This window comes from Diachasmimorpha longicaudata, chromosome 8 (genome assembly GCF_034640455.1).
Source record: "Diachasmimorpha longicaudata isolate KC_UGA_2023 chromosome 8, iyDiaLong2, whole genome shotgun sequence".
Classification (NCBI taxonomy): domain Eukaryota; kingdom Metazoa; phylum Arthropoda; class Insecta; order Hymenoptera; family Braconidae; genus Diachasmimorpha; species Diachasmimorpha longicaudata.
In genome coordinates, this window is record NC_087232.1 from 2,270,769 (window position 1) to 2,289,772 (window position 19,004).

General features: G+C 37.5%; 1 protein-coding gene across 2 annotated transcripts; it reads left to right on the forward strand.

The window, feature by feature from the left end:
* LOC135165286 (C-Maf-inducing protein-like) lies at positions 1-19,004 on the forward strand. 2 transcript variants are annotated; one of them, XM_064126420.1, is made up of 8 exons: positions 1-1,495; positions 11,413-11,592; positions 11,726-12,309; positions 12,858-12,947; positions 13,663-13,915; positions 14,522-14,779; positions 15,182-15,482; positions 15,805-19,004. In XM_064126420.1, exons 1-8 carry the CDS (start codon positions 416-418, stop codon positions 15,927-15,929), a joined length of 2,871 nt encoding a protein of 956 aa, XP_063982490.1. In that variant the 5' UTR covers positions 1-415; the 3' UTR covers positions 15,930-19,004. The 2 variants fall into 2 exon arrangements, with proteins under 2 accessions (XP_063982490.1, XP_063982491.1); XM_064126421.1 differs by having other exon boundaries at positions 15,188-15,482.

A 19,004-nucleotide genomic window follows, 5' to 3' on the forward strand; every position in this document is an offset into this window, starting at 1 on the left:
AAAAGGTCTGGAAAAAATAAAAAATTAACTAATTCCGGATAAATTCCTAGTATCCCGTTGTCTCGTCAGCTCAGTGATTGTCAAGTGCTCAAGCTCAATAAACCCAGTGAAGTGAACCAGTGAACCAGTGAGTGAATCCTTACCAATGATATAAAACATTGAAAATACATAGCAACCTTCAAGAAAATGCACCGGTGGTCTGGCCAAAGATTTCGCAAAAAAACCGTCGACGCCTAGTTATCGAGTAACAGCACTAACAAAGCTGCTACCAATTCCAAAACAAGTGACTGTTCCAGGGTGAGAAATAGGGCTTCAGCCCAAATCCTCCCACTCCTCTTTGCCACCTGGTGAACTAACCAAGGGATCAACTTGAGTATCAAACAAGCAAGTTACAAACATCACCAACAACCTCATAATGTTTTGCTTCCAAAGTCCGTTCACGCGCACGCTTAGGTCTACGCCATCGACGACGGTCACGACCCCATCGCTGCCAGGTCCTGCGTCATCTAAAATGAGTATAGACACGACCCAGTTGACGCAGCTTTCAGAAACAAACAGACGTGCTTCCGAGGCGGACTCGTGCTCATCAATCCGCTTCATTGATCAGGCATCGATATCAGCGAGCAGTAGTACAGATACTCTACCAGGTGCACAAGCTGATTATTTCGAATCAGATCCACTGTCACCAGGACCAGGTGCAACTCTGGCACCACTTGCCTCACTGGAGATAGTCCAGCAGGTTCCGCAGGTGGGCAAGACATCGCCGAAAAAATGGCGAAAGAAATTTCTCCTTCGCCTGAAGGCTAATGAGAATTCAGTTGTATTGAATACCAAGAAGATGGTAGACGGTAAAGCCAATTCCATGGACGATATTCCATCGTTGAATGGCTTCAGTGAAGACGAGGACGATGATGAGGATGATGATGATGATGATGAGGTGCCTGAAGTTGAAACTGAGACTGAGGAGGGATCCTCCTTGCCGTCTAGTCCTGCTGCTGCGATATCAGTTGGACTTGCACCAGCGCCAGTTCCCTATCAGCCGTACTACAACTTCCTATCGGTTAACGGTGGTATGAGACAGGAGAGCACTAGTACCAGTTCACCTCAGCTGTCCTCCGGCACGGCTATCATGGAGGGAAATGTCTCCCTGGAAAAGGCTGATACATTATCAGTTAATGAAGAACTCAAGGGTAATCTGGGACTGATGAAGAAGGGTGACACTCTTGACGCACCCACTTGTCTACCCGCTGCGAGATCCTGCCCCAATTTGGAGCAGCAGTCGGTGGGTGGATCCTCGGCTAGTGGTAGCTCCAGTCCCAGTCCTAGTCCTGGACCTGCTGGTCCTAGATTCAGACCCATTGAAGAAGGTGACGTTCAAGTCTGCTATTTGAATCACACGAGGACACTTGTTAGCAAAATTCTCAGCAGCAAGTTCCTCAGACGATGGGAGACTCATCATCTCTATCTGAATGATGCTTGTTTGTCCTCGAAAACGGTGAGTTACGATGGTTTATTCAATTCAAGCACAAACAAACCATCCCCTTTTCTTTGAAATTCATAGATTTGGTTTGAGAACAATCGCTGTAAATGTCTATACGGTTTTCTGATAAATCATCACCTTGATCACATGGATTCGCAGAATGCTCCAGTAAATTTGCTAAATTTCGGAGCAAGGGCGAAACGATCTTCAGGGGTGTATAGGGTCGAGGGAAAAATTACCACTTTTTACTTATTTGACGTTTACTCTAGATACGCTTAATCAATTGACCATAAATTCTCTGCAATATCTCATGGGCTAACGGGCCCTTAAAGATGATCAGGGTTAAATGGCCCTTTTTGTTACAGCTGTGTAATTGAACGATTAGTGCCACCATTTGACCCTTGACCTGATACCTTTTTAAGGGTTGCTTAACCCTCAGTGAAAAGTCAAAACAAATTCAAAATTATTTTTAGAATATTTCCTGGCCATTTTTTTTTTGCATTAAAAAATTTTATTTATGGACAATTGATATAAGCGTGTCTCCACTTTCATGATAGATGCTTGGTCGGTATATAATGGGCTAAATTTGATGTACAGCATTCGTGGAATGGTGTCTTTAACCATCAGCCGTTGTCAAACATTTACAAACAAATTCGCTGAGATCCATTTTCACAGTCCTTTGTTAAAGACACGGAAATCGTCTAGGACACACTCACATTGTCTTCCAAAGCTAATGCCGTCTTTATATTTAGCAATTTCCATTTGGATACATATGAAACAGCTCGAAATACATTTTTGATTGAATACGTTCTCTTCACTTGCGTTAGCAGGATTCCCAGTACTCATTTAATATTGACGGTAAATTATGATTACTCATGATTTTGTACATTTTTGAGAATTTCTTTCAATGAATTCATCAGGTGTGTCATTATACCGATTATTGGGTTCATATATCCGTCATATCGTTCATTCGATTTTCGTCTTTGTATTCAAATTCAGTTAATTCACTCGATTTATCATCGTAAACAGTCTGTTTCGGGTACAAAAGAAGGCTCGGTGAATAAATCAAATACGCACGGGCCTCAGGTGATATATGATTCAGGGCAAATAATCGATAGTTAATCATCGTTCGTTCTGGAGATCATGTGTCATTTCTGGGCAATAGAAAAAAATTTCGATTGATGTTTCTTGAATAAAGTTCATTTCGACGTCGTACGCACTGGGCGAATAAATTTCCGCCGCTAAACTAAGGGGTTCCATGTCAGAATATTTTATAGAGAAAAGTCAATTGACGTGATGGAAATTACCCACATTGATGGGAAAAAATTTTATATTTTTTAGAGAAAATTAATTTTTGTTGTGATTAACAGATATTTCCCTAGAAAAATGAAAATTGTTGGCGAGAAAAAAATCGATTACCCGACAATCATTTAATCTGAGATATTTCCACGAATTGTATTTCCATGAATTTTATGTACACCTCTCACCAGAACAATTACCATTAGTAAAATTATAATGTTTGGGTGGAAGCTTTTTTTTTTTATCGACAAATAAATTGATTCAACAGGACAAAGACCTTCGCAGGGGAACATATAATTTTCTGGAAAACTAATATTTTTCTTCCGTGCGTCAAATGTCGAAATTATTTCGATATATTGAGATGTCATGTGGGAATTCATAGACCAAAGCTACAATGAAATCAAGTCAAATAAATGACTGGACAGAAATAGAAAAATAGAAATACGGAGGACAATTTTTTTTATTTATATCGGATTTTTTAGAAGCGATAAGAGTCGATGCAGGTCGATCATTTTTCATTTCTCGCACGTCATTATGGCGCCATACTAAATGAAAAAAAAATATCGTTGGACTAATGCGTCATGGGGGGAGGGGAATAAACAGTGTTTGGTGGTGAACACACGTGGATTGGATAATTAGATTGAAATTAAAAGGTTGTGGAGCGTCAGGTCATTGGGGCGAGCTTATGGGTAATGACAGGTGGTGGGGTGAGGAGGAATTAATTTCGGAGTGATTGGGTGGAATTTATCTGACGGATTTGATGGTTTTGAGGATTTTGGTGATTTGTTGGATTTATATGACGGGATTATATTTCAGATCATATCTGCAGCCTTCAAGGTCTACCGAGTTTCTTTCGATTATCAAAAAAAAACAAACTTAAGGGCCAAACCCTTTAATTTAATCTCTAGGTTCTCGAGGTTTACATATTAAATGACCTTTTCTGACCCCAATTCGCTTGATTTTGAAAGTCTGTCTTTTCATTTTTCTTTTTCCATAAAAATTATAAATAAAATTACTCGAAATATCGGATTTTTTTCCACAACTCTAAATGTCTCTTATCATTTGGATTCTCGTTCTCAAATCCCCCCCCCCATCCCCCCCCCCACGTGTGGAAGTTCCCGTGCATTTAATAATCGATGATGAAAAAATAAATTATCTAGGTTCTTAAATGAATGCAAAATGACAAGGAATTTTAAGGATTGAACTGACGCAATTGGTGAGATAATGCGACGACTGTACGTGCTACAACAGCACATAACGTGCGGTAGACCCTGGCTATATGTATCCGTTGTACATATGTATGTAGATTTGTGCATATGTACATATGGAATGTAAAACAGTGTATAAACTGCCGGTAAGAGTAAAAGTGCAAGGATTTAATGGTTTTATTGGATGTCAGGGGAAATAATTGGTTTCATTGTGGAACGATTAATCCTATTCACCATCGACATTAACTGCCTGATAAAATGAATACTTCTTATGGAAATATTTTAATTACTTCTATGCATATTTTTTTACCCAATTGATTATTTTTCATAAACTAAACAATGGAATCCAATTATCTTTTTACTATAATTTTTGTTTTATTAATTCATTCGAATTAAATTAATCGACATATCGTAAAAATAATTGAAGTATGATGACGAGAAATCATAGTCCTAATGAACCAGAAATATCTTACAACTTTTAAGACGTAGAATTTTATAATGAAGAAATTTGCTGATTGTTACAACGGAAATGTAGCAACGATTTCATCCCTTGATGTACTGATTAACACAGGTATCCGATTTACTTATTGGCTGATTAGTTCATCAAGTTATACATCACCTTGATTAATTAGCTATTTAGATTATTAAATTTCACAGACAATTGCGTTGTCCAATTTATCTTTGTTAGATGATGATTGATTTTCAATTAAATTTATGCTGCCAATGAAGATAAATGAGCCTAATTAATTATCCGATCCCAGAATAATCAAGATATAATGACGCAGATTCACAGCAGCAAAAATAGATGATTTTTCCATAAATTTCCGATTACAAATTCAAATGTGTGAATAAATAAGATTTCTACTTCTGCAACTGGAGTTGATAAACAAATTAATTGATGGACGATTTTGCCTAGTAATTTATTGATAATTGACGACATTAATTAAATCATAACGTACAAGAGAACAAATAATTAAACTTCATTACGATTAATTCAAATTAAGTACTAACTGTTGAAAAATACTAATTCCTTGAAATTGATAATTAGTTGTTATTTTGGATTTTTTGGTGTTAAGAAAAATTATAGAAAAATTGTGAAACCAAATTGATGTATGAGAAAGAAGTTTTAAACAACAAAAGTCTAAATTTCCTTTCTTGGTCGGCAATCACTCTCCTCAGAATGAAATAAATACCGTCCTATTCGCGGCATTGTCAACACAAAATTCATTGGCAACTCTCTGAATGTCACTGCTCCCCTCCCAAAACACAAGACAAACACGCGATGTCACAATTTTGCAGGATGAAAATGCCATTGTCGTTCATTATCCCGCCCCCCGCCCGGCACCGTTATGCTTGGTCTGCACTGCGTCTCGCTTGATTAACCGTAAATGCTGATTTCAAGAAAAAAAAAATGAGTGAATAGAAGAAAAAGAATGGTATGTTTTATTATTTTTTTTTTCAATTTTACATTCGGTCTCGTTTCTTCATGACGTCAGAATTGACCCTGAGTGTGCCGATACTCTCGTTTCAGCGTTTTTTTTTTAGTTTTAATCAAGTTATTCGGTGGCTTTTTATGGGGATCGAGGGTTTTTTTTCGGACGGGTCGAGACTTATTATTGCGATGGAATTCATTGATTCACTAATTTCAGAGTATTTTTGGACACTTGTTCTTGTTTATTTGATTTTTATCACAGTTTTTAGAAATAAATGCCATTCTACTCTTGAATTTTTCATGAATGGATGCTATTCTACTAATCAAGGGTCGTCATTTTTACGAACTCTATTTCATCGGATTTAGCATAGTTCACTGATTATAATATTATTACTAATAATAATTTAAACTTGTCATCAAAATATTTTGCCATAATCTTTCATAATAATTCTGAAGCCATTGAGGGATTTTTTATTTTCCCATCTTGAGATTGTCTTCCAATTTTTAATCTCCACTGAAAATAGCACTTTAAAATTCCCCCGCTAAATTGTCCTCAACAATAATCCCCCCCTCCCCGAGATATTCTCGTGATGTGTACGCAAGAGGATGTGAATAACGAGTAAATCATGTGGAATTTCATTACTCGGGTCACTCGTTCGTGACACTTTTTCGCCACCGGACACTCATCGTCGGTTGTTTGATTAATTTTTACCATAATAAAAAAAAAGGAACAAGAGAAACCATTGTAATAACAACATATGAAATAAATTTCGAATAACGGGACTCCAGCCACTCCTCGCCGACCCATTGGCTATTGTTTCCACCAATAATTCCATCGTTTCAACGATTATTTCTGTGAACCGTCATGAACGACAACCTCCTCGTCGTCGACGAACACGATTTGTCGTGGCCTCTGACTTAAAGGAATGAGCCTTCCGAGAATTTGCGAGGAATTGTCCGAAAACGTGTTTGATGCCCCGTTTTCTTAATATTTTTACAAGAGTCACAGAAAATCTGGAAGATTTTTCTCGCAAACTCCTTGGAATAATCTGTTTAATGATCGATGAAGATCCTCAAACGAAAAATCCTTCCAGAGACAATCGTCTTATTATCACCAGCAGCATTACCTGCTAAGTCGAGAGCTTCAGCAGCCAAGTACTCTATCACTGCTGCTAAGTAAACTGGTGCTCTGGCACCAACACGTTCCATATAATTTCCTTTACGTAGGAGACGATGAATACGACCAATTGGAAATTGAAAACCAGCTCTAGTCGAACGAGTCTTAGACTTTCCCCTTTACTTTACCGCCTTTACCACGTCCAGACATTTCGCAAAAATTTAGTTTAACGCTGAGTCAACAGGACCTCAATGGAGAATCTCTCCCAGAGACAATTTATTTTTTGGAGATCATCAAAGAACCAGTATTTATCCGGAAAATTAAAAATTAAAAATAGCGTTCGAAAATAAAAAAAAAAATAAAATATCTCTGGTAGAAATATTGTTCTGAAAATTTTTGTGGATCACCAAAAGCCCTTCGAAATAATCTTCAAAAAATTCTCTCGAAGATTTCTCCTCAGGGAGATTCCACTTGAGGGTTTTCATGCGTTTCTTTCGTTTTTGGTGGTACTGCGGCTTCGGACCTGATAACCTAGCATTGACGTCACAAGAACGTAACATCCCCTTGTTCATTAACTGGTTATGTCGTTGCCCTCATTGTGGGATTCTCCGGTCTCCCCTGTTTCAGTTACATTTATTGAGTGGTCCAGCAGAATCTGAACGAATCTCATTCACTAATGCTGGTGGATTTATTCCCCTAGGACGTCTCTATAACGATGATAATAATGATCATGAATATTTTGGGGTTCGTATCACGATAAATCATTCTTTCCATATTTTTAGGATTTTCAAAGGGCATAGAAGGGCATATTGGTTTACAAAATGCGATAGTCCTTTGAAAACCTTTGAGAATATCTCGGGAAGATGTGAAAAAAATTTGTCTGATGATATTTCCGAGGGAATGGATAAATGGTGAAATGTTTTTTAGAGAGAGATAGCGGAGAAGATCAATTTTGTTTAAAAACTAGGGAAATTATAAAAAATGTTGCTAAACATTTTTGTAGAAAATAAAATTATCTGCGAAATATTTTCCCTCAAAATCATTCATCATCGCGATAAATTCGCATTCAGCACAACATGAAACGTTTTTTTTTCATTCTTCAGTTATAAAACAAAAAAAAAACTTAAAATCCAAATCAAAATGTCTATGAATATCGATAAATTCTGTGGAATTGCGTTATTTAATTGAATGTCCGTTATTAGAACCAATAAAAACATAAACTTTACGTACATGAGCGAATGTCGTACATTGCCAATTGACGGAAAACTGATCGTGATACCGCGTCATTCACACAACAATCCGAGGTCGAAGTATTTACGAGACAATTAACGTCAACTGAAGTGTGTCTGCTCGTGTGTGGCAATGAATATTACTCACCTGACGTAGATTACATATTTTTCATTCGAAAATCACACATGGATAATGACGAGTATGGAAAACACTGGGAAATTTTTGCTGCCAATATTGGGACCATATCGACCGTCAATGTCGGGGCAATGTTGGGGCAACCTTGACTGTCAACGCTGTGCCAACGTCATTTATCAATCAATTTTTGAAGTCATCTAAAAATAGATCGCTTTATAAAGTACATTAAGAAGCGAAGTGATGGGTTATGAACGAACATATTTCCCATGTGTCACATGAAAACTAAAACGATTTGATTTTTTTTTATTTCAAAAATGGGTTTAAAATAAATTTTCTCCATTTACAAGACCGATTCTCCCCGAACTAGTCCAGTATTCATTCAATTCAACCAGAATATCGCAAATTGAATGAAGTGGGATTTCGATCAATCCTTATTCGACGAAAAATCAATCAAATTCTCGTTACCATTAGAATTAAATTGGCTTTTGGAGAATTGTAAAAAAAAACTGGACGATTGGGGACACTGAACCATCGATGACAACCGATTGATAATTAAATTCACATTTTCCAAGTTGAAGAATCAATGCTTTCACTTGCAGCCCTTTAATTAAAGCGTCATGGAAGGGAACGAAAGAAAAAAAATAAACATGTAATGAATTTTCATGGAAAATTCACCAAAACATCGGTGAATGTAATTTCTGTCTCTGCAATTAAAAATCAATCGAGTTTTCACGGAAAAATGGAGAAAGAGCAATCAATCAATTTTCATTTTAATCAAAAAGTTAATTGCAACCCGAAAGAGGAAATAATATTTTCATCAAAAAAACGTGGACGTATTTTGAAGCCGTTGAATGTCCATATGCGGTAAAAAAGGGAATGCTGAATAAAAGCACAACCATTTCTCTAAAAGCCCTCGAATCCTAGAGTCAAAGGGCTGAAAAAATCTGAACCATTTGAAATAAAACATGCATTTGTTAATGGAGTGATGAGGAGAACTCGCCGGATATGTTATATGAAGTTGAAGACTTTACTTTGAAAGTATTTTTCGAAATGTTTGCGTGTAGAAAAGCAGAGATAAGATTAAAAATCTAGGTTAAGAGGCATTTTTAACCCTTAAATTTTCTTTTCTAATTTACTTTCCTTCTTCGCAGTTCTTCTCATAAAAAATACTGACCCTCAAAAAAACTCTCTCGGAAAATTAAAAAAAAAACTTGTCGATAAATCTCTCCTGAATTAAAATTGAAAGGGAATTTCACTCCAAGGACATCTTAAACCTCAAAATTCCAACCTTAAATAGAAAATTCAAGCACTTCAATTCCCCACGGACACCCCTCATTCAAAAAATAAATCATAAACTTGCTTCGCCGAAAAACCTCTAAAAGTCTTTCCATTACACAAGATCCAGAACAAAAGTCCAACCATTTCTCTGAAAGCATTTAAAACCCCAGAGCCGGAGAAATGATGATGGAGGTGAAAAAAAAAAACAAAAGGCAAAAGGATTATTGCACATTCGTGTGGATTTAAACCTGCGCTCAAGGGAGTGTTGTATCCGTCGCAGGGTATTCCGAACAGATAGGCGGGAGGGCGGGGGGCGAGATGGTGACGGAGGGAGTGAGCAACTGGGAAAATTTACAGGTGGGGGTAAAGACTGAATGACGTCAGAGGACGAATTTAGGCCGCGGGTTGAACGACTGTTCGAGCGAGAGCTCGACCTAATCTCCGACCAGTGGCTCTTGCATCCCTCCCCCTCACCACCTGGCTGCAACCCCCTTACCCACTATTTCCCTTGAATGGTCGACTGCGGCGTCGGAGGGTGGAGGAAATCAATGAACTTGGCTAAATTAAATTTCGCAAAGTTTGTGGGAATATTTGATGACGTTCAATTGATTTTTTTCCCGTGTTTTGATTAATTGAATTTGTTGTTATTTGGGAGGGGGAGGAAGGGGGAAGCGACTTGATTAATTAGGAATTTTGTACGGAGGAGGACTGCAGCGTGTGAAATTGATATTGAATATTGTTTTTTTACGAGTATGGGATAATGAGCTGTAATTGCTGAAAGAAATTTTTTCGAGAAATTTTAATTTATCAAAAACAAATTTTTTTCTATGTAAAGTTACTCATGACCCAGATGATAAGCACAGAGACATGATAATGAAATGATAAAAAAAAGGTATTTTGTTGTGAAGGGTGAAAAATCGACTAGAGGTTCCTAAAATGTATCCACGTGACGCTTTGCACCTCCTCACATCGCGAATTATTACGTCAGACTGACGCTGTCATCCCCCCCCTTCGCCCCTCCCATCAGCACCACTGATTGAGTCCGAAGAGAGTATGACTGGAGTGTGTCGAGTGAATTGGCGATAAGATGAGTGAGTGTGGAGAGCGTAATGTACCGGATGTTGCCGGAACCGACCCAGTGACATACTTGGGTTCGCTGCACCCTTTGTACTCAACTGAAAGATGTCTCTCCGTCTATTTTTGGATTATCTTTTCTAAGAATATCTTCCACAAATTTCTTGGATTCTAAAAGTAGAAAAAAAAAATCTACAATTAAAATAAAACAATTGAGAAATTTTTCCCATCATCCCATAGGAAATAAATTTTTACTGATGAATTGGTTTATTTGAATGTATTTTAAAAATGTAATTCAATGATATACTGAATTCAACATTGCACCAACGCTGATTCTCAGAATTGTCACAACGTTTGCAGGTACGGTTGTTCCAATATTCCCACAGAGTTAAAAGTTATTAACTTTTCCCCTATATCGGTGCGAAGATACTTTTTGTTTGAATAAGAAGCGAAATGAATGAAAAAAATCTCCCAAATTAAAAGGAATGCAATAATTAATAGTAATTAAACCTATAAATTAACAAGGAGTTTTTAATTGAATATGTTTATGGTGTGAGTGTGTAATAAGGACTCAATCCGCTAATGTCGCGAATAACTGGCAGTAATTTAACTCATTAGCAAATGGTAGAATTAATACACTCGGCGTGCCCCAGCTGAGTATATTAAATTTTCTTTTTAATTAATCAGCATCACGTATCGGCAGTGAAAGCTGCGTGTTACGAATCCTATGGGGGATGTCGTGTATTTCATGGGATAAGAGCTCTCGCGTCGTTTTACGAGCGACTGGAGTGTTGATAGGTTGGAGATGGCGATCGTTTGAGAATGCAATTAGACGCTAGAACATTTTACGAGACCCTTAAATTCCAAGGCAAAAGCCTACATTTCATCCAGCGGCTTATCGCACGACTTATTGATTAGGGTAAGTTCGTCCAAGTTTTGAAAATTGCAAAGCAGCTTAGGGAGAGGGCCGAAAAGATCAGATGAGGTTATTAAATGTTACTTGACGCTCCGAATTTGTAGAGTAACCTTCTTCCTTTACTCTATATTTATATTTATTTTTAACGATATTCGTTGCAAGTTCCTGAAACATGTCTAGTCTATTTTATTCGATTCTATTATACACTCCATTGACTAATGAAAAAAACCTCGTTTTATACAGTTGAGTGGATTCCTCCAGCAACCAGTCCCCTACAGCAGTATGTCGGAGGTGTATGCAGTGGCTCGATGGGATCCCACATACAAGTATTGTCTGAGAATCGTTTTGCCGGATGGTTCCCTGTTGCTCCAAGCGAGTAATGCATACACGAGAGACCAGTGGTACCACTCAATCCTTTGGAAGGTACTAAACCCATTCCCAAATATTCTAAGTCAATATTAACAGTAGAAAATCAATTTTTCATTGATTAATAAAAATATACGGACGTCACTGAGCTCAAGAATTAGTACCTCATGAAATGACCTTTTCCTTCTAGAAAAGTATCTTCAAATACCAGCTTTTGGTGTCTCAGATTCACCGAGAAGAGGTGATCCTTAGAGAGCTGAAGACAATGGTGGATTTTGCTCTTTGGACACCTCTGCAGGATGAGAGGGTAACCGGGGCACCATTGGAGGCAGTGGCGAAGCTCCTGGAGGAGCCAGTGCCCCCAGAAATTGACAAGAAAATTTTGGAGACCGATGAGCTCCAAAGCCAGCGAGATCAGCGCTCCTGGGCTGAGTCTGTTCTTTCAGTGGCTTCACCACTTCTAGAGAAGGCTGCACCACCATCAACACTGGCTAGGGCTCTTGCCAGACTCGCCCAGATCCATCCTAGATCCCCTCTCGTTCCCGCCCTGGGACCAGCCATCACCAGATGCTTGAAGCACACTGTCGATTTTGGTAAATCACCGGATATGAGGAAGCTCATTCAAATGTTCATAGCTGCTCTGTTCGAGAACAATGATGGAGAGCAGTCCATTACGGATTACGTAGCGTCTGTTCATGGTCCTGGAAGCGATTGTCCTCATCCCAGGGTACTACCCAATCTCGTGTCCATCTGTGTTGCCGCCATTTTTCACAGGTAAATGGAATTCAAGGTCCCAAGAGGGAAATCGAACAATTTTCTTTCAATTCTTCAAATACATGTCATATTTTCTGTAAAAAAAAAAGAAGAATTCAAAGTTGAAAGGTACTCTATGATTTTTTCACGTTGCATTTAGAAGGGAGGATCTTATGGGGGTGGGATCTATTAATCATGAATTAATTTTTTTAACTAATACGAATCAACATTGCTGAATAGACCTATTTCTTGATATCAACTTTATGAGTTTAATTTTCTACTGAGATTATGCGATCGGTATCATCTAATGACACTTGAAGAGCCAAATAATATTTAATCGTTTCTCCAAACCCTCGTGATGAATTTCATAAATTCGGATGATTTCCTTTTCGTCGCCCTTAAATTGAGCCGATTAAATCACTGGAAATATTGCAGGGGCTTTACAGCTAGGTACCTCTGAACGAAATAGAACTTTCATGTAATTGATTGATGTTGGAAACCGACGACGGATGAGTTAATAATTTATGAGTCAGACGAAAATCGTTCAATACGAAATTGTTTTTTTTTAGATTCGAAGCCTCAAATCGAGGACCCTTGAACACCGGAGAGGAATTACAACCGCCGCCACTTCAGTGCTACTTACACGTCCTAAAAATAGCGTAAGTAAACCTTTCTTGGAACTAATTCATCAATCTCTCAGATTTTTATTTCGTTTATAAACCCAAGAGTTCTCTACTATTCCGGAAAGTAACTGTATTCGTGCAAACAATCGAACAGTTTTATATTTCAAATATCTGGAAAAGGAGTGGATGTGGAGAAATATGGCAGAAGAGATTTTTTGTCAGAAATTTAGTTGTCGATAAAAAATCTCATGTTTCACAAGATTCATTAGTCTTTGAGCTATCTGCAGGATAATAGAGAAATCTTCTTCTTCTTCGCTACTGCCCTAGCAAATGATTCAATTATAAATGATATTGAGAGAGACAGAGAGAGGGAGAGATTGAGTGGTATTTGTGGTTGGGCCTTCATGGACAGTTTTCCTGGCCACTTTTTTTGTGGCTTTTTGTCGATAGAGCAGTGGCAAATTGTAATCGAAGTACTAGATGGGGATAAGCAGTTTACGTGTGATTGAGTGAAATAAAATGATAATTGCAATCACCGTAAGTATTTTTATCTCGGCAAAATTGTATTTAACCACGAGAAATGGTCGATTTTTTTCAAAGTAGTAAAGCAGACATTTATCATTGTAAATATCCTGGGAAATAATGAATTTAGATAACTGCATCATTATGATATGTTTTTTGAACCTCGTATTTTTCAATAAATAAAAAAATATATTTCAGTAATGATTTTTCATTTATTTTCATTGATTAGGTCGGAATACGCAGATTGGAGGCCAGGTCTAGGGGCCCTCCTGCAGCCGGTGCCCTTTCCAGAGGCAGCCCTTGCCGACAAAGACGTTCAAGGGTCAGTTCTCTCGTGTGTCATGAGCCGGTTGGCCGATGATCCAAGATGTTCAGTTCATCGTGTACTTTTGCCAGTGCGTGAGCCACGACCCGGTTGGCTACATATCGCCGCACCCTCCAGCGCCGCTTGTCCCGATGACGGAGCACTCTTTGGCGAAATGGTAATGAGAACACAAATCGTCAATGACCGTTTTAGAATCCCCCCGTCAAGCGAGTGAAAAAGAGTCGGAGACAATATATATTTCAACTCTCGTGGATGTTTTTTTCGGGTTTTAAACACTTGGAAAAATATTGGGGTGATGAATCGACTGATAACGAATAGATTTATGAATGACGCGGTTAAAAATTTGAAATTACATAAGAGGAATGGAATTTCGCATGAAAAAAGGACGATTAAATGATGTTGACAGTCAAAATTCGAGTTTTCATTGAAAATATTTTTTTTTGCCTCAGTTTTCATGAATACCTCAAATATCTGTTTCATGAACGATTTCATTGGAAATTCAATTCTCTATAAAAAAAATTTTATGAAATGTTTTTCTAAACGCACTCATTGCCGCGTAATTCTCCAGATAATGGAAGAGGTGAATAAATATGAGGAGTGGTGGATAAATTTCGTTTTCATTCACCCTAAGGAGGCCAATAGAACTCAGACTCGACAAAAGTATGAAAAAACCAAAAAATGCTGTTCATCGACAGTCCGATCTTTGTTTTTGTGACAAGGACAATGAACTTTTGCTCATCTCCATTGTTTCGTAAATTTTCAGTTGACATCCCTTTTAAGCTGCTGCTGCCGCCGAAAGAAGTTCATAGCATCGCTTCTAAAACAAACAGGAAGTGCATGTATACTTCTAGCTCTTCGTGGTTGTGAAGCTGCGCAAGAGGCCTTATGTCTAATGTTAGAATGGCGTTTACTTCCGAACGAGGAAGCTCGCCTCCAAGTAGTTTCAGCCCTGCAATCGACAGCCTCCGGCAAGACGCGTTACAACAGTCTCTGCCAGCGCCAAAGGAGTCTTCAAGAATTGGTAAGATTTTATTTTTCACAAAGACTACTCCAAATCACTTATAGTGGAAAAATAATGTGTGTCGAGAGCGTATTAAAAAATTACGCTTCGAAAATTTCATAATTTTTTTTTTAATCGGTAATTATTTTCTCGAATTTATCAGAATATATTAATGAATCTATTGAATTCTAAATATATCCTAATGAATTGTTATTTTCACAAAAGTCATTTGTAGAAATAAATTTAAAGTTGTGTTTAATCAAGAAGCGAAGTAAATTATGATTCATCTTATTTTAACAATCTACTGTAATTCAATGAGAAAATCTAACAGCTGATAAATTGAGGAATTCTCCCATCAGTCATATTGCCTTGCCAGAAAAACGATTAACAACTGAAGAGTGATAAAAAAATTGTTTTACAAAGCAACAGAAAGGTGGACCGAAGAAATTAACTCTACCAGTTCGTGCGACTGACGCTGACGTAGCTCTACTCCTGGGTGGTGGTGCCCTGGGTAATTTGGAGTGCCTCAGTCTCGCTTTCACTTCAGTTACTTCTGCCTGCGCCGAGCAACTCATCAAATTACCAGCCCTGCGGTATTTGAACCTGTGGGCAACGCAGTTTGGTGATGCGGGGCTTCAGCTTATTAGCGAACATCTTCAGAAACTTCAGGTGCTCAATTTGTGTGAGACGCCGGTGTCCGATAAGGGAATATCCACACTAGCGTGTGAGTATTTTTGGAGTTATTAAAGGGAGAAAGGGGTGAGAGTGAATTGGTCATTCTGTAGAATTTTCTGGGTTTACTTTTCTTAGCTTTTATCATTTAATGTTTCTCTTTGAGAAGAAAATCCAACACAAATATTTCGAAATTTTGGGGCGAAGAGTTGCCTCATTAAATCAATTTTTGTGTTGACTTCATGAGAACTGCCGAATAGCCTGAGGAAGACGAGAAAATTTTAGAATCGATTCACATGTTCGGCAAAACATTGCAGTTAGAAAATATTATAAAATACCATTCTAATGAAATTTTACCCTCTTATCATTTATAGCACTAACGAACCTGAGAAAGCTGAACCTCAACAGTACGAAATTATCAGCCCAGACATTCGAGTCCCTGAAGAAGCGTTTGCCAGCCCTTCAGGAATTCGATGTACGCTACACTGAGGCCTGGTGACCCGAGCCAATGCCTCCGACATCGCCGAGTGCTCCTGAGATTCGTAAAAACGGTACAATTGATAATTACAGTGCACGTGGCAAACTACGTCATTGAAGACAATTGGAGTGATGTCTCGAGGGTGTTGGAGGAACTGCACAGTTCTGGAATATTATATCCGTAAATTTGTGATTTATTCTGATGAAGAGATGACTCGTAAATTGCGATGTAACGAATTTGGGAATTGAGAGATCAAATTTCAGAGATTTCCTTCGTCTCTTCATGGCTCTTAATGAACAAAATAATTATTTTATGTTATTCGGGAGGTAAAATCTACTCTCATAGGGGGTGCGGTGGCACTATCGTCGGCGAAAGTCAAAACATTTTCAAAGTTATCATTTGTTATTGATCACAATTTTAATTCCATAGAGAAGTAGTGGAAGAACTGGACTCTTAGCACTTCATTTTTTGCAGGTATCTCAAAAACTAGAAGGGGTAGAGGAAAATGGCAGATTCTTTTTAAAGAATATGATTATGTAGGAAAAAGAATGTCCAACATTTTCCTCTAAACTCATTAATTTCTGATATATCTGAGCAAAGTAGGGGAATCTTCTTGGTTTCCACTATTTCTCTAGCAAATTATTGAATAACAATTGATAAAGAAGATAAATTGAGTGATACTCGTGGATGGGCCTTCTTGGACGGTTTTCCTGGATTCGGGTATGCCTCTTCTTCGACTCGTCTTCCCAAAATGTCCTCCAACTATCAAACCGACAATTTGGAGTCCACCAAGAGGCGCATGCGAGAATGGCAAAAGTACATGATCGAACGAAGGGGAACAACAATTACTAAACTAATGGCCAACATTGTTTCTGTCCTTTTTAAACGATTGAATTAATAAAAAAATGATTTACTCACTCGTCTAAGGGTGCCCAACTGCCTTAAAACTAAAAGGAAGTTCTGAGCGAGCACTGCCACACAAATAAAGCACACAGGGATGCAGAAAATTGTAATTGAAGCATTAGGGGAGGTTAATAAATTCTAGGTGTGATTGAGTGAAGTAAAATGATGATTACAATCACCACAAGTATTTTTTTTCCCAAATTTTTAGCTGGGCACAATCGAGTTTAATCGTGAGAAATGGTTGAATTATTTGCATCAAAGTGGTAGGGCAGCCATTTTTCATTGCAGATAGCTCCGCAAAGTATGGCTTCCGCTATAAATGAATCTCACATTGTCGGAGAAGTTAACAAAAACACAATTCATCCCACTTTGTTACTCAATTTCGTCAGTTCCTCGGTAAACTGGGCATCAGTCACTTGAATAACCATCGAAAATACTGTCTTAATCCTCAAACAATGATCTAGATGTTCAATGTTCATAAGAAATAATTCTAGAAACCGTGAATCTGTCGTTCCAGAGCGAATAATGTTCAATATTATGGAAATAATCTTTGTACTTACCCCTCTAACCTTCAAATCACATTATTACGCCGACCGAATGATATCGACGAATAAATCCATTGTCCACACACAACACTTCATAACACTCGGCTCCATTGTTTTTGAGTATTTTTATTGTCAACTGACCGGTGGACTCTGTTTCTCTCTCACCACACAACATGACGATGTTTACTCATCAACACTGTAGATACAACTGTTGGCCCTCAGCCCTCACTCCCACTTTCCTATCCCCCACCACTTCCGACTGATGTTCTTCCTCAAGTTTTCCCATGGATTTTATTGGTTGAAATAGTGATAAAATGAGATGAAAACGAAAACGCATAATTGAGTTTATGTCCTGATATTTCTTCCAGTCCTAGGTTTAGAGAAAAATTGTATTGAATTTTTTTGTGGAGTATCCTAATCCCTACCAAAATGATTTCATAACTTTTTTCCTAACCACACTCATTATCGAGATAATTGAACAATTTACCGCGATTTGAAAGTTTATTTAGACTTTTTCTCAGATTTTTGTAAAATTATTGACTGAGAGGGAATAAGAAAGTCATTCTTCCTTGCCTGGGTTTACCCTCAACCAGTTTATAAATTTATCCTTTTACTTCATGAAATCACGAACGAAAAATGAAGTAAAATTTATAGTTTAAAATTGCCGTTCGACTCTAGTATCCATATCGAAAGGCTTAGAATTGTCTTCTCAAAAGTATTTCGGGGACGAGAATTTCTCTAGTGTAAATAGTTAAGCAGGATTAATAATTTATTGTAGCTAGGAGAATATTTATATGTTAAACGATTTAAACGTAATTAACAATTCATTAAAATTCCATTAAGACGACACACGGATACCCAAAAAAACTGTTACAAGTCCCAAAAAACATTTTTGCCAGTGCCATCTCATATTTAAGAGAACATCGGCAATTAGTCGACATACTGGTTGCTGGGAAGAGGAAAACGTATAAGAACAAATCTACGCGTGAGAGGTTAATTATATAGGAAAAAGGATAATTAGCAAAAAATTGAAAAACAAGTGTAGAAGAAGCTAATTATGAAGTTATTACGAGTGAAGGAGTCTAACTTGTCTGATAAAATTATGGAAAATTCTGAACATTTAATGCATACTTAAATGAATAAGATGACTGATTTCTGTATTTATCATTTTTTAATTGGAATTGGGTATCTACAGGTGGAGCAGTCTCTGTGACGAATGGATTTTCATAAAATTAGGGGAATCCCCCAAAAAAATACGTCTAGAATCCATTTCTCAGCAGCACCTGCTCTACCTTAAACCTGTATCCTTAAAATATATTTGCGAAGCTACGAGAGGAGCAAGCATTGTAAGAAAGACTGCTTACGTCAATTTTCAATAAGAAATTGTTAAGTTAGAAATGAAAATTATCTCAGAATTTAATACCAAAAACAAAATGTTGAAAAAAAATGAAAAAAAAACGTGAACATTGTGAAATTTTTAGTTCTGTTGAAAAGGCATTTATACACATGCAAATTTTCATTTACAGGGACAAAATTTGTGAAATAAGAAACGTTATTGGATAATTATTAACAAAGTCATGAGCGTCTTTGTGTCTTATATGCATAATAAAATGACGTTGGATATTTCGACTCGATGATTCTACATAAA